General features: G+C 35.6%; 1 protein-coding gene across 1 annotated transcript in view; it reads left to right on the forward strand.

Moving 5' to 3' along the window:
• LOC131164585 (histone-lysine N-methyltransferase ATXR2) overlaps window positions 1-12,178 on the forward strand; it is a 48,285-nt gene extending 36,107 nt beyond the window's left edge. The window contains exons 8-15 of the mRNA XM_058121881.1: window positions 2,234-2,321; window positions 8,194-8,242; window positions 8,342-8,396; window positions 8,584-8,653; window positions 8,726-8,795; window positions 10,177-10,253; window positions 11,708-11,764; window positions 11,832-12,178. Coding sequence (XP_057977864.1) covers window positions 2,234-2,321; window positions 8,194-8,242; window positions 8,342-8,396; window positions 8,584-8,653; window positions 8,726-8,795; window positions 10,177-10,253; window positions 11,708-11,764; window positions 11,832-11,945 — 580 coding nt within the window. The 3' untranslated portion in view covers window positions 11,946-12,178. The remainder of the gene's footprint in view (window positions 1-2,233; window positions 2,322-8,193; window positions 8,243-8,341; window positions 8,397-8,583; window positions 8,654-8,725; window positions 8,796-10,176; window positions 10,254-11,707; window positions 11,765-11,831) is intronic.
• The last annotated feature ends 4,727 nt before the right edge of the window (window positions 12,179-16,905 follow it).

Genomic DNA, 16,905 nt, shown 5'->3' on the forward strand with positions numbered 1-16,905 from the left:
AGAGATTGTCGAAGAAGTTGGTAGGATAAAGGGGAACAGGGTTATTATTTAAATTTATATTTTGAGAAAGCTTATGATATGGTGAACTCGACTTTCTGACTAGGCTTTTAGATAGTTTCGTTTTGGTTTGAGATGGAGAGGTTGGATTAGCGGTCGTCTTTCTTCTACTTGGCTAAGATTATAAATGGAGAACCTAAGAATTGGTTTTCAGTCTCTGGAGGGGATCCTTTGTCCCCTTTATTTTATTTTGGTTGTTGATGTTTTGAGTAAAATGACTCATGGTGCTGTTGAAAGGGTTTCGTTTGTGTCTCTCAGAGGAGAGGGATGAGTTTGTTAGTTTGCTGATGACACCATATTTTTCCCCTTGTTTGATGATAGTTCATTTTTTTGTAATGTTATAGCCATTTTACATGTTTGAGTTAGTGTCAAGGTTTAAGATTAGTTTGGGCGAGTGTGGTTTAGGTGCTATTAATCTGGACTCAAATGTGGTTTCTTGTTTTGCTATTCTCATGGGTTATGGGGTTTGGCAAAGGCCTTTGACATTTTTTGGAGTCTTAGAAGGTGGTAATCCTTCGTGCAGTTTTGTGATCTGGTGGTTACTAAGGTGTGCAAGTGTCTTGATGGTTGGAAGTTGCTCTTTATTCCCTGGGGGTCAAATTACTTTGATCTAAGTTTGTCTTTCTTTTTCCTCTCCCTTTGTTTTTTATGGGGTTTATTTTATTTATTTTATTTTTTTTAATAAAAGGTTCCTGTTGAGGTAGCTGCCAAGTTGGAGAGAGGTACAAGAGATATTCTTGTGATAATCTTGTGGATGAGAAGAGGGATAATCTTGTTAGTTGTGCAGCCTGGGTCTTCGGTATCTGGTATCTAAGAGCATTGCTTTTGTTGGAAATTGGTTATAGTGTTTCTCGTAGAAATTTAGTCTATGTAGCACAAAGTAACGAAAAGCAAAGTAGCTTGCAAGAGAGTCGTTTGGTGCTAAAGTTGAAACTAGAGTTTCTCATGAAAGCTCGTGGGGAATTCATCTTGCTAATTTCAACCCTTTTCTTTCTTTACGTTTATTATAAAGTGGGATACAATTCTCAGGTGTGTATTTGGGGAGATCTTTTGGTAGGGGGAGTGTTTTTTTGACTTTATAACTCATTATAATGCACATATTTCACTTTTGCAAGAATCTTAATGATGGGGAGGCTGAGGAAATTTCTTTGCTTAATTTGTTGGAATCTTTCCAGCTTTTTTATAGAGGGGATTTTAGGAATTGGACTTTGGACGTTTGGTTGTCCCTAGTAAATCTTCTAATTCCAATTTGATTAGTTTATCTAATCCCTTTTTTTCCCTCTTTCTAATCGTTGTGGAAGGCTAAGGTACCCTCTAGGTTAAGGCTTTTTCCAAGGTATCCTTTATTGCTAAGCCTTTTGTGTGGATGGCCATCCTTAATAGAGTTGACACCACAATCTGCTGCAGATTAGAGACCTTACAAGGCTATGTAAGGTGTTATGATAGTGATAAATCTCATGCTCATTTGTTTTTCCATTGCTTTTGTCTTGGAATTTGTGAAATAAGCCTTTTGGCTAGTTTGGTGAATGCTGGGTGTCCACTAGTTCTTTGGAGGCCTCGTCTTTTTGAGGTTTTGGGAGGCTTATGGTGGTGTACAGTGTTTGCTGTTTTCTGGGGCAGTCTGACAAATGCTCATATTTTTCATGATGGCTCTTTACATATTCATTTTGATTTGGGTCAGGATCATTTTTTTCTTTTTCATTTTTTCATTTTTTGCTTGCTATGGGCATTTTCTTCTGGTTCTTTGAGTGTTTTGTTTCTCTCATTTTCAGCATGATTGGTTGGCTTTTTAGCTTGATGTTCTTTTTTATTGGGTTCTTATTTCCCTTTTGTTTTGTTGTGGAGGAATATTTTTACTCCTTGTACATTCTTCCTTCTGTTTATGAAGTTTATTTTTCTTTAAAAGCAAGTGCCTGCATATTCTTTTTTAAAAAAGTTCTAATGTTTCCTGAAGTTTCAGAAGAAAAAAATTCTATACATCTTATATTTAATGTGATCCGGGGTAATATTGAATTGCAATATGATCATATCATGTTTTAAGTAGTTTGAAATTTGATTCTTCTTTGATGAAAGGTCTATTATCATTCTATATATTTGATTGCTTAATCTTTGCTGAGGAAAAGTATTTTTAGGTATAGTTATATTAGGATATTCACCAGTCAGCATCCTTCTTCAGGTGGTGGGATTGCATTGCGTTGCCAGATGATGTTGGCAATTGTGACTCGGTTGCATTCAGGATGCAAATAAGGGAGCTGGCATTCACGGTAAATTTTCCTCTCATGGCCACAGTGTATCTATATTTAGAATGAGTGAAAGAAATGTGCTAGTTTTGCTTAGTGCTTCCAAACTCTTTTCTAATAGTGTGTTAACAACTAAAACTATTAATATATGTCACAACTTGAGAAAATCATCAGCTTCTGAATACAGTAATTGAACTTCTGTCATGGTTACTAACCATTTGAGGGCATTGTAAATTCTCTTCTACCATTTTTGTTGAGGATCTGCCGCTTATGAAAAGCTACCATTCTCGGAAACTCTAAATATAGTGTGCTGAGAATCACAATTAGTGTGTCCTAAATTAGACTTGCCTTATTAGCTATAATTTCCTAGAATTAATTGTATAGAGTGAGTTGATTTCTTTCTATTTATGGGCACCTGATTTGATTTTATGTATAAGAGCAGCAGTACATAATGACATTATACAAAACACAATACAAAAAGTCATTCATTAGTTTTTTCTACTTGGTATCAGAGCCTAAGATTTTTAACACCCTAGCCTCACAATCCTAAAAAACCCCTAGCCGCACATTCTATCCCTGGGAAAACCCTAACCACCATCAGCTTCTTGAGCACACAGACTCAAGCCGAGAAAGAGGTTCAGCTCCCACCCTCTCAGGATGAGAAAGAAGTTCAGCCGCCACCCCTTTCTCAAGCAAAACCCTAGCTGCTGCACGTCCCTACCCACCTGCAACCAGAAATCTCAAAAATCACCATGGCTGTTGACAGTAAACATCTCGTGTCAGGTATGAAATTCAACAGACAGAATGATCAATCCAACCTCCCGATGGTGTTTGAGAAGCTGAATTCCACCAATTATGTCAATTGTGCACAATCAGTCAAGATGACCATCAGAGGGAAGAGCAAATTGGGATATCTAGACGGCTCTAAGAAGTGGCCAGAAGAAGATGAAGCTGCAGCAGAGAGATGGGAAGATTCTCTCACAGGTGTTGGCTTGGCTGATCAACACTATACAGCCAAACATTGGGCGTAACCACCTATTCATGGAGAAGGCAAGCGATCTATGGGCAGCTGTGAAAGAGGAATTTTCAAGTAGAGGTAATGATGATTCAATGTATGAGTTGGAGAATTGGATCCGACACACTAAACAAGGTGATTCTGATGTTAATTCCTATTTCAGTACTCTGAAGGGATTATGGATGGAATTGGATTATTATCAAAATTTAGAACTTGCGAATACTCATATGATGATTCAATGTATGATTTGGAGAATCAGATCCGAGACACTAAACAAGGTGATTCCGATGTTAATTCCTATTTCAGTACTCTAAAGGGATTATGGATGGAATTGGATTATTATCAAAATTTAGAACTTGCAAATACTCATATGCCAATTAGAGTTACTCCCCTTATGGAGAAGGGTAGGACGTATAAATTCTTGGCTGGTTTACAATTTGAATTTGATAATGTGTGCTCCATGGTGATTAGTAGAACTCCTTTTTCCTTCCCCTAATGAAGCTTTCTCGATGGTACGAAGTGAAGAGAGCAGAAGAAAGGCCATGACTAAGGATCGGAGTGGAGAATCCGTGGCTATGGCAGTCAACAGAGATCGTAGACCTCCAAATAAGGGGAAGAAAGGGACGACAAGGACAATCTTTGGTGACACTGATGCCATAAATGGAGGCATACTATTGACACTTGTTGGGAGATACATGGAAGACCAGGAGCTAATAGAGATAAAGGTAAAAAGGTGAATAAAGTCCATATGGCTGAAGGTGCTTAACAACAAGAGGAGACTGGGTCAGCTTTTACTAACTAGCAGCTTGTAGAACTAATGAAGTTACTAGAAATCTGTGCCGAGACTGCTCCACAGGGGGTGGTAAAACTTCCTATATATGCTCTCTCTACTACAAATAACTGTAACACGTGGATTGTTGATTCAGGAGCTTCAGACCATATTACAAGAAATAGCTTTGTTTTTATCTCATATAAACCTAGCCCTGGTAAAACCATAAAGTTGAAATTGCTGATGGTTTAGCATCAGTAGTTGCAAGAAAAGGAACAGTTCATCTTGGAGGGAAACTGACTTTACCTAATGTTCTGCATGTGCTTCGACTATCAGCAAATCTAATCTCTGTTCAAAAGTTATGTAGGCAACTTAACTGTTTAGTGTGTTTTTCTAAATCTGGTTTTCTTCAGGATCTGACCTCAATGCAAACGAGTGGTCTGGGTGAATAAGAAAATGGGTTGTACTTGGTGAAGATGCACAATGGGCACCAACAGCAGATACGATCCACAAGTTTTCATGGAATGCAACAACCTAGTGATCCTCCTGAAGCTTGGCTGTGGCATATGAGACTTGGTCATCCATATTTTCTTGTTCTTAGTAAAATGTTTCCTAGCCTAATAAAGCCCTCTGATGTATCCCAGTTTCATTGTTCTACTTGTGAATTAGCTAAACATCATAGTGTCTTATCCTTCAAGTACTAATAAAGCATCTACTCCTTTTTCAGTTATTCATTCAGATGTGTGGGGACCTTGTCGAATATATTCTGTCTTTGGTTGTCATTGGTTTGTAACATTCATAGATGAGCACACTAGACATATGTGGGTGTATCTGATGTGTGACAAATCTGAGGTTTTTTCACTGTTTGTTATTTTTTACAACATGATCCAAAATCTCTTTGACACAAAAATCAAAATTCTTCATAGTGACCAAGGTAGAGAATATGTCAATAATGACTTCAAAACATTCTTTACCGAAAAAGGCATCATTTACCATATGTCGTGTGCACACGCCTCTCCTTAGAATGGTCTAATGGAAAGAAAAAATCGGCACCTTCTAGATGTCAATTGCAGCTTACTCTTTAATCATAATGTTCCCATTTTTGGGGTGATGCGCTCTTAACTGCTACCTTTCTTATTAACAGGATACCTTCTAGAGTTTTAGACTTTGAATCTCCATTGGACAAACTCAAAGCTATTTACCCAACGCTTAAATTCTATTCTGATCTCCCACTACATGTTTTCAGGTGTGTTGCCTTGGTTCAGAATGTGTCAAGCAATATTAGTCTGCTAGAACCTCATGCAACGAAGTGTATTTTCCTTGGGTACTCGATGTTTCACAAAGGGTACATTTGTTATTGTCCACAGACTCGTAAGCTGTTTATTAGTAGAGATGTCACCTTCCACGAGTTGGTCCCATTTTCTCCCTACTGCTCGGATGGGGGAGAATAGGGTCAATCCTGAGTAGTTCTGGAGTCCTAATCAAGGTCTAGATCAAGTCTCTATGCCAATTGCTATGCTTACGACGTGCAGGAATATGAAACTATCACAGAACACCCTGATCGGCGACCTAAACAGCTCGACCACCCTTACTGCATCCTGAACAACTTGACCACCCTGACCTGCGGCCTGATCTCCTGCAACCTGAACATGCACCTAGAGACATCCTACCACTAGACACTTTGCAACCTGAACCTGAACCCACAAACAGCCTGCAGCAGACTGAAACTTCTAAATTGCCAAAAACAGCAAAGTTTTTGACTTACCAGAGAAGGAGAAAGACACTACCTACACCAGACAAAGAACCAGGCACAACTGAACCCATTCATTCCTCACAAGATCCCTTGGATGCGATAGAGGAAAGTATATCTGCAGGTACAAACTCAGCTTTAGATTTACACAATGAACTTGATATGCCTATTGCTATTAGGAAGGGGGTTTGAACATGCACTAAACATCCAATGTCAAATTATGTATCCTATAATAGACTAGGAGTAGTGTTTAAAGCTTTCACTACCAGCCTAACAAGTCTTTCCATTCCAAAGAATGTCACTGAGGCACTTCAACAGGACAATTGGCGAAAAGCAGTATTTGAAGAGTTGGGAGCCTTAGAAGAGAATCAGACGTGGAAGTTGTGCGCACTACCAAGAGGAAAAAGGGCAGTTGGTTGTAGATGGGTATTTGCAGTGAAGTATAAACCAGATGAGTGTTGAAAGGTTCAAAGCACGCCTAGTAGCTACATGATATACTCAAACTCCAGGTGTTGATTACTTTGAAACTTTTTCTCCAATGGCTAAGATTAATTTAGTTAGAATCCTACTGTCTCTAGCAGCAAATCTGGATTGGGAGCTGAAATAGTATGATGTTAAGAATGCATTTCTTCAATGAGAACTTGAGGGAGAGGTCTACATGGCAATTCCACCGGGGCTAACAGAAGAAAATGTAAAGGGAAAACCTTTAGAAATCCTTGTATGGACTAAAGCAGTCACCTAGAACATGGTTTGGGAGATTTACAAGGTTCATGAGAGGAATGGGTTATAGGCAGAGTCAAGGTGATCATACTTTATTCATCAAACACTCTACAGGTAACAATATTGCTGTCCTGATTGTGTATGTAGATGATATTATTGTTACAGGGAATGATAAAGAAGAAATGGAGAATCTAAAACTGAGGATGGCCCGAGAATATGAGATCAAAGACCTCGGAAATCTAAAGTATTTTTTGGGGATAGAAGTTGCCATATCTAAACGGGGTATTTTTGTTAAAGGAAATATGTTCTTGATCTATTAAAAGAGGTTGGAATGGAAGGAAGTAGATCAGCAGGAAATTCAATTGAAGTAAATGCCAAACTAATGAGTGAATGATGGGGGTGAAGCAGTTGATAAGGGAAGATATCAGCAGTTAGTTGGTAGATTAATGTACCTATCACAGACTAGTCCTGTTGCTTTTGCTGTAAGTTATGTGAGTAGGTTCATGCAGTGTTCTGGTAAAGAACATCTGGAAGCTGTGAATCAAATCCTAAGGTATTTGAAGTCGTGTCTAGGAAAGGGCATCCTATACAAAAAACATGATACACTAATTGTAGAAGTCTATGCCGACTCAGATTAGGCAGGATGTCCGGATGATAGAAGATCCACTACAGGATACTATGTGTATATAGGAAACTTGGTTACATAGAAGAGTAAGAAGCAAAATATTGTTGCTAGATCCAGTACAGAATCAGAATTCTGAGCCTAAAGGATTAGATGAGATACTATGGATTAAACTAATCCTGAAGGACCTGCGAATGAACATCAATGGAACCATGAAGCTCTACTGTGATAAGTAGTCAGCAATCTCATTAGCTCACAATCCGGTACTACATGAAAGAACTTTTTTTTTTGAGATTGATAGACACTTCATTCGAGAGAAAATTGAGTCTGGAGAAGTGTGTATGCCATATATCACTACAGCTCAACAAATGGCAGATATGTTTACTAAAGGGTTAGATAGGAAGACTTATGAAGCTCCGGTGGACAAGCTTGGAATGATTGACATCTATTCGCTAGCTTGAGTGGGAGTGTTGAAGATCTGCTGCATATGGAAAGCTACCATTCTTGGAAACTCTAAATATAGAGTGTGCCGGGAATCACAATTAGTGTGTCTGAAATTAGACTTGCCTCATTAGTTATAATTTCCTAGAATTAATTGTATAGAGTGTGAGTTGATTTTTTTCTATTTATTACACACAACATAATACAAAAAATCATTCGTTAGTTTTTTCTACTATTTTAATCCAGCCAAACCATGTTTCATGGTTGCTATAAAAATGTTCCATCCAAATTATATGGGTTTGTTAACACACAAATTTTGTTTTGATTTGAAAATACATTTCTTTAGCCTAGAGATGTTAGATATGTTATTTTAACGTCCTTCAACTGGAATAACACATTATATTTACAGTTCGCACAATTAGGCTTGCAATTCTTTATTGATGTTGTTGTCGACTTAATATGCTTAGCAATTTTGGGGAAAACATATGTTGAACGCGCACACTCTGATTATGCTTTTAAGCTCATGGATGTTTACATGTGTGGATGGCAATGTGATGTGCAATACATATTTTTGTTCAGTCCCTGCAGCTACTTAAGGCGGCCATCTTTGACAAGGAATGTGAGCCATGTATCCTTTATTGCTGGATAAACCAAATTATCATTCAAAGTGACTATGCTTTCTAATCTTTTTACCAATTTTCACATTGAAATCCTTGACTAAGCTTAGTGTTCTCCCTTGAAATTTATGGTCACATTATTGGCATGTTTGAGCTAAATAATCTGTAAGTGGACCATTTAGCAAAGCTTCTTCCTGTCGTTGTCTGCGCATGTAAATATGCATGCAGAAATAATGATGATACAGTGGCAGAGCAGTGCACCTGAAGAAAAAATGTGGCGGGCTATATACACGCACACACACTCCAAATTTTTCTAGAAGTTGATACTAAAACCTGTTCTCATATGTGACAGCGATTTGGTGGTCGCATCTCCGGTGGAGGATTATTTTTTGTACATTGATGAGCTTCCAGACCCTGAAAAGGTTTGTATGGATGACCTTGTGTGTGTGTGCCTCACTGAATAAACAGCTTTATAATTACTTTCCTATTGGCAGGAAGAAGCTGAAGAAATCACACAACCAGTTCTAGATGCTCTTGGTGATGATTATTCAGTTACTTGTGAAGGTACGATTTAATTGCAAGTGCAAGCATTTTGCAAGATGTGAGAATTAATTAGTTTAGTCCATTTGCTTTCAAGCATCCAGTATTATTTTTAGTTACTCAGAAGCTGGGCTGCGTTGGGATGTTTGGATGCTCATTTCTTTTTGTCTGTTTTTAAAGATTTCCCTTTTTTTTGGGGGTAAAATTCTGTAATACAAAATATGTTTACTTTGTAAATATTGTTTGGTGATAAGGATGTTTTCGGTTTTATTACTTTTATATAACTGATGCGTTTCAGTAGTTTACCTAAAATAATTTTCTGTTAAGCGAATAACATATTTAAAGAGTTTTGTGAAAATATCTTTGATGCATTATTGGATATATTGTCATGTGAAAAACATGACACTGTTATTTTATTGCTGTTATGATTGAAATGAAGTGTGCATGATTTAACATGTTAAGCAAACTGCTTTTTTATTTTTGTGACCTTTTTCTCCTTTTTTTTCTTTCCTATATTGTAATATAATTGTCCAATTTAGTGTTCTTTAATTTGTAGCTTGATCTTATGATGTTCTTAATTCAATTGCCTCAAGCTTATAATCTATTTTGTATCTGAATAAAATAAAACATAATAAATGCTTTTTTTTTTAATACCTTTTTCTCTTTTTATTTTTTATTTTTTTTTCTTTCCTGTATTGTAATATAATTGTCCAATTTAGTGTTCTTTGATTTGTAGCTTGATCTTATGATGCTCTTAATTTATTTGCCTCAAGCTTATAATCTATTTTGTATCTGAATAAAATAAAACAAAATAAAATATAACTAACTTTAAAGTATCTCAGCTTTAAATATGTGGAATAAATCGAGTGTATTCAGTTAAGATCAGCACACTTACTATTTCTTGTATTTCTATACATTGAACATGCACGCTTTCTTGTGTTTTTCACGGATATTTAGTTGAAAGAAATTAAAATTGGGCGCTAGTATGGGATAAAATTCAGTATTTAGCCTCACTGTGGTGCGTCGATTTTGAAATTTTCAGTGGAATTAGTTTCCAGGAGTTACAAAGAGATCGAAGGAACCTTTTGGCTTGTTGATCTTATCTTATTTTTTATTGATCAGTTTTTAGTTTTTTTTTTCCCTGGATTGGTCCAGGCCTTTTCTGGGAGATGTCTCATTCTCGTATAAATTTTCTTCCTATTAATGAAATTTTTTTGCTGTCCAAATTTTTTTTCTCTCTTTACTCTTGGCTTGCTACTTTGTTTTTGAAAAAAATATTTTTAAGTATATTTTGGTTATGCAATTATCTGTGCATTTAATTTTTTTAAAAAAATGCTATAAATCTATATTGGTTGTTGAACTGACACATTAAATGCGATTTCATTTGACAAAAATTTTGTATCAGGCACTGCATTCTTTCCTTTGCAGAGTTGCATGAATCATTCCTGCTGTCCTAATGCAAAAGCTTTCAAAAGAGAAGAGGTTTGTATGACTCGCAATGATTTTTGCTCTTCTAGTTTATAGCATTCAGATCTATCAAATTTTAATTTTTCTTTTCTATTGCAAAATTCAACTTTTGTATTCATATGTACAACAATATGTTGTAATGTGTGCCATTTTATTTATCTGTTCGACACTTAATACCCTAATCTTCCCAACTGTATTTATTAGTTTCAATAGATGGATTAGGTTGTGAAGTAATGCTGAAATGATTGATACTGACATTGCAGTTGGTTGCATTTGGGAAAATTTTAGTTTTGTTACTGTTTCCTTGTTTTGATGTCTGTCAGAAAAAAAAAGAAGGTTAAAACACAGTTATGAAGCATGTTGGATACACATTTTCAAAATTTGGGAGTCAAAGCACGTCTTGCCAATAATGCTTCGCATGGGTAGGTGTTTAAAATTTGTAGGAACAGAAAAAAGGGGGGAGAAAAAAAACAGCACAAACCAAATTGTTCCCAAATTTGCATGCCCTCATGGATTACATGCATGGGGTGGTGGAACTACCAAAGAGCAGTTGCCAGAGTTGAACTTTGGCCTCTTTAACTGAAGTCAGGCCATGACTAGTACAAGTGACAGTGTTATACCCTTTCTATTTTTATTAGATTTTGCTGCTTTATGTGTAATATTTATACTATATAGAGGAATGGAAATACGTGCTATCATTCCCTATGGAGGCAATCTGGAGGCTTTTTTTTTAGATATGTGAGCATTATCATACTCTTGGTCTTGCTTTTTTTAGGTGCTCTGATTTGTTAAGAGTCACCAAAATTTTATTTTTATTAATTGAATTGCACATCTTCATTTGACTTCTGTTTCTATTCCCATGATATTCAAATTTTACGTTTTGAACTGAAGAGGGAAAAATGATGTTCATGCATGTTTTAGTGCTATGCTGAGAAATGAATGCAGCCTATCATGAGGTAGAAAATCAGCAGTGATGTGGCTGAGCTATTCCTGCACATTTGACTCTCTTGGATTCTAGAGTCTATAATCTTACACAATGTTTCCCAAATCTGATTGGACCAAACAGTGGATTGTTCAGACTATCAGTTGGGTCCTCATTTAGCTCTCAAAGCTCCCTAAAACTGTGTTAGTGCATTCTGGTATGGTTCTTTCCAACTAGATATCTTACTAACTGGACTCTGGGAAGAAATTATTTAAATTCAATAGGCTACTTCATTTTATGTATTCTGCCTTCTGGCAATAAAACCAGCGTATCCACTTCTTGCTTCTTGATCTGCTCGTGCCTGCAATTGCTCCAGCATAGCATGGTTTCTAGCTTGTTTCTTTTGGAAGTTGTAATAATAGTAGTTTTAATATTTATCCATCAAGGATTGGCTTAATGATGTTACTTGGCAATTCTCATAGCATGGGGATGTTTTATATTTATCCCAAGATCCTGTTTCTCATTTCATTTTCATTCTTAATTTCAGGACATTGATGGCCAAGCAACTATAATTTCACTGCGGCCCATTTTCAAGGGAGAAGAGGTGATATATTCATCTTGGTATTGCTTGGCCTGCTCTAAAACATATATTTGACATTTTCATATTTCAGATTACCATATCCTATATTGATGAGGACCTTCCATATGAAGAGAGACAGGCATTGCTTGCAGATTATGGTTTCAGGTGTAGTTGCCTCAAGTGCTTGAAAGAAAGGCGACAATGAACACATTCCCAAAATATAGTACCCCCAGAAGTACTTGTATCCGCTAAGCGGGCATCATGAGAGTTTCAAGCATAGGCTTTGAAAGATACTGATGCTCCTGCGGGGTTCTTATCTAGTGTATTTATTTATTTATTTATTTTTGGCTATGTTTGATAATTTATGGTGAATAATACTGATGCTTGTGCCTCGCTCAAAGACTTGGTAGAAACCATATGCCATTTTTTGTGAGAAAATAGTCCCTGATGCCAAAGTTTACTGATTTGTGTTAATCGTTCCACCCGGGAGTATATAGTCCAAGGTGGGATGAATGGATTTTTATCGCGTATTTTGATTTCCTCTACAAAATAAAATTCTTGGCAAGATTCAAGCAATTAAATCACAATATACAAAATATAAATTATGCACAAGACAAATAAAATAAAGAGTAGGGAGAGAAAACTTAAGACCGGAGTTTTAATGTGGTTCGACACCAGTCCTACGTCCACGCTTTAGCATAAAGTCGAGGATTTTACAATACACTATAAAACTCCTTCACCGGCGGAGCAAGCCTTACAACTAAGGTATCAAACCCTGCATTCGGGAACAAATTCCTAACGTGCTCACAAAGAGTCACAAGGATCACCAAAATACCTTGCACGTTCGGTTCACCAAGAACTTTTACCAAATGGTTCACAAAGAACCTTACAAAGAGATGGATAATGCAAGACAATGCTCCTCAAATGAGCTAATATCAATTATAAATCAATCTCACACTACTCTCTCAAGGAATGATTCAAACAATATAAATGAACAAGAGAGATTGAGAACTCGTGGATGATAAATTAAAATGCAAGTGCCTAGGTTTTGTATTCAAAGATATTTTTCCCTAAGAACTTGTAATCTTTATAGTTAAAAACCCTTGTTAGCTGTTATTGGACTGTTGGGAGTAAATCCCAAAAAACATTAGTTGTTTTCAAGTCGTTCTTGTGCTAGGCTCGAGACCACTAGTCGACTAGTCTATTAGTGTCCTGCACTAGTCGATTAGTCACCTGGGCTGCGAGATAGGATCTAACTATTGGATTTTCTAGTTGATGAGTGATATGCCCTAGTTGTCGAGTGCTTTGTTTTTCTTTGTCAAAAATCTTTTTAATGACTTGAAACATTTTTGGACAAAAGTACATGAAATATTTAGTCTAATGAAGTTCAAAACTTGTCTTAGAGAGTTTTCCAATGAATATAAGATATCTTGAATAATGAAAACATATTTGAAGCTTGTTTTGATATCTTATATGTTAATATGTCCTTTAATGAAAATATGCTCGACTTCTTAAAGCTTTTGGACATAAATCTCGTTTTGATAAAATCGGGATCAAGTAAAAGTTTGTAAAATTATGATGTTAAAAGCTTGTCCCTTTAGCAAAACATATTTGAGTTTATGATTCTTTTAATAAACTCTTTGATTTTAACTTTGAAAATTATTAACATTGAGTTTGTGACTTTGTGAAAACCTATAAACTCAAGTGTCCTAATATGCATATGCAAATTGCTAAACTTTTGTTCAGAAATCATGTAAGAAACAAAACTGCAAGAGTTACAAAATAAATGACCTCAAACACTCCCCATTACAAACAAACAATTCTACATTAAAGCTTCCTTGGGTGTGCTTGAATCCTTTTCGAGTGAGTGTCTGTATGTTCTTTCCTACTCAGCGTCTACTCGGTTCGACCTTTTTGCCTTTGATCTAGTATTTCATGAATTCGTCACTAGAACCTATACTAAGCATGATTTGTAAAGATGAAATACACTAGGAACCACAAATAGGTTAATATCATCAAAAAAACAATAAATATGATTATGCAGTCACTAAGCCTAACAATCTCCCCATTTTTAATGATGTCTAACCTATTAAGAATTTACTTAATCTTTACATTTGTGATTATACTTACCATAACTTAACATGCACAAAAAAGCTTACCTAGAACCACTAATGGATTGTTATCATCAAAACAAGACAATTAGGCTTATGTAAGCACCAAGGCTAACACTCCCCGTTTTTTATGAAGACAAACCATTAGTATTCTTTATAGGGTACAATTCAAAACTTCCCTTCAAATTATGCATATTCTTAAATAAGACTTAAAATTGCTCCGCCTCACTATATGCATATAAGGCATAAAACCATTCAACAAGATAATTCATATCTATTGGAGCTTTATCATGCAATAATAAATAGAAAGTTCATTCAAGATAAGACAAGTAATAAGCAAGTTGAACTTTCATACATTTCATTTCTCATGCATTTCTCCCTTGCATGCATTTCTCATGCATTTCACTTCTCCCCCACACATAACTCCAAACATCTTCTTCCTAACAAATAGGACACCCAATATCTTCTCCCCCTTTGATCATCATCAAAAAGAGAGACACAACTCATTTGACTAAAATTTCTCCTCCTTAAGATATGTTTCCATGGTGGTAAGGTGAGTGTGTGCTAGACACATAAACCAAATTTTTGGTGCTAGACCACAACATTTGAAAAGCCTAGATTGGCTTTCTTACTTATTCATGCATGATGATTTCAGAGGTTTATTACCACTTGTTGTTGGATCAATCATTCAATATGAATTCTCCAATTGTTGTTATGATTAGCTCCACTAAAGCTCAACTTCATGGATGCTATGTTTTAGATATTCTAACTATATATCCAAGCTTAAGCATATGTCATAAAAAACATATCTCTTTTCCAAAAGGGATGGACTCGCCTATCATAGCATGCTTTTGAACTAATATTCAAAACCTTAGTAATTCATATGAGAAAAATAAGGTTTTTCCATTTGCCACTCAAAAATTTATTCTTAAATAATAAGCTTTAAGTACATGCTATTTCATCCTATAAACAATAACCAATATTTCAAAAAGAAATAAACCAATCAAATAAGGAAATATATAATTAAAGCATCATATTGGTTTAATTTTGAACTCATCAACATTGGCTTGATTCTCTAAAATTCCCATCAAAATAATTTAAACAAATTTAAAAAAACTAAATTTTTTTTTTTTTTTTTTTTTTCATTTTGAGCTCTATCCACAAAATAAGTGTTTCTATTTTAGCACAATATAAATTCACTTGTTCAACACTTATTTTATTTCTCCTAGGTTTGGTCTACCTAAGCCTAATTCCTAATCCTAGCTTCTAACGAAGCTCAATTCAAAGAACTCATGTGTTTCCTTTTGGTACCCATTCTTCCTTGGGTGCCAAGGGGTCTTTCTTTACTACCCATTCCATCTTTCTTTTTTTGCCTCTAACTCCTCTAAAAGGGCAAGAATATCTTATGTGATCCTTTCTTTCACAATATAAACAAATTTTGTTTTCGTGTGAGGGTCTTGACTTATTTCCATTATTTTTGCTTGTTGAGGCATGATCTTGTGATTTATAAGAGGATTTTAAATTCTTTTTGGAAACAATATTTCTTTTAACTCCTAAAGAATTATTTGAGTTTTCTTTTCCTCTTATGACTTTTCCATGATCTTCATTTTCCTTTTTCAAGAGAGTATTCTCTTTTAAAATATTTGCAATTTGATTTTTCAATTTTCCTACCTCATCTTGAAAAGCATCATGGTCTTTTTGAGCTTTTGAAATAAGCTCCTCATTTTCCTTTTTCAATGAACTATTTTCTCCTTTTAAAGTTGAACAAAGGCAAGGTTTTTTTCCTTTGGATTTTGATAATTTATCTTCTAAGCCTTTGATTTTTACAACTAAAGATTCATTTTCTTCATTCAAAGAGGATTCCTTTAGTTTAAGCAAAGTAAGCTCTTTTCATAATTTTTGTTCTTCTTCTTTACTAAAACTAATTCTTTAAATAATTTAACACAATTTTTGATAACTTCATCATAAGAAGGTGCATAATCCTCCTCATCCGATCTCATCACTTCTTATTCATTAGCCATGAAGCACAAGTGTGCTTTTTCTTCATCATCACTTTCATTGCAAATAGTAGCATTCATAACATTATAATCTTCTTTTTAAAATTTCCCTTTGTGTTTGATCAAGGGACAATTTGTTATAATATGCCCTACTTTTTTGCAATTGTAACACCTAATGCTATCATTTTTGCTTGGTTCCTCTTTACCATCCTCATCATCTTCTAGCATTTCTTTATATTTTAAACTAGGTTATTTTAATGTCATACCCATATTCTTCTTAGGCTTTTTCAGATCCAAAGTCGAGTTTTTCTTAATTTCATAGGTCATAAGTGACCCAATCAACTCATCAAGTGTGACTTTGGTTAAATATTTTCCTTCCTCAATGGCGGTTGATTTTGCATGCCATGACTCGGGTAAAAATCGGAGAACTTTTTGAACATTATCCTCCATAGAATAAGTTCTAGCAAGTGCTTTTAAACCATTTGTGATGTGTGTGAACCGAGTGAACATGGATGTGATGGATTCTCCCCCATCCATTTTAAACATTTCAAATTCATTAACTAGCTTATATATTTTGAACTTCTTAACATGAGAAGTACCTTCATATGTAACTTCAAGTTTGTCCCAAATTTTTTTGCTAGTTTCACAACCACAAATCCAATTATATCCATTACCACTCAAAGCACAATAAAGAAAATTTTTGGTTTGGAAGTTAAGCTCAATTAACCTTGTTTCTGTGTCTGACTACTCCTCAAGTTGTTTTGGTTCTCCTTTGGCATTTTTGAACTCATAATCTCCTTTGGTGATGACCCACTTAATTTTGAGATTGTGTGCTTGGATGAAGATGGTCATTCGATTTTTCCAAGTTGAGTAGTTGGAGCCGGTGAACAATGGTGGCTTGGTCACGGATTGTCCTTGCGAAGAAGTGCCCACCAAATACTCCATTTGATCTTTATGCTCTGGATTTTACTCCAAAAATGCAAGTGCCTTGCTCTGATACCACTTGTTAATCGTCCCACTCGAGAGTATATAGAGTCCAAGGGGGGGGGGTGAATGG

The sequence above is a fragment of the Malania oleifera genome, chromosome 9 (assembly GCF_029873635.1).
Source record: "Malania oleifera isolate guangnan ecotype guangnan chromosome 9, ASM2987363v1, whole genome shotgun sequence".
Classification (NCBI taxonomy): Eukaryota; Viridiplantae; Streptophyta; class Magnoliopsida; order Santalales; family Ximeniaceae; genus Malania; species Malania oleifera.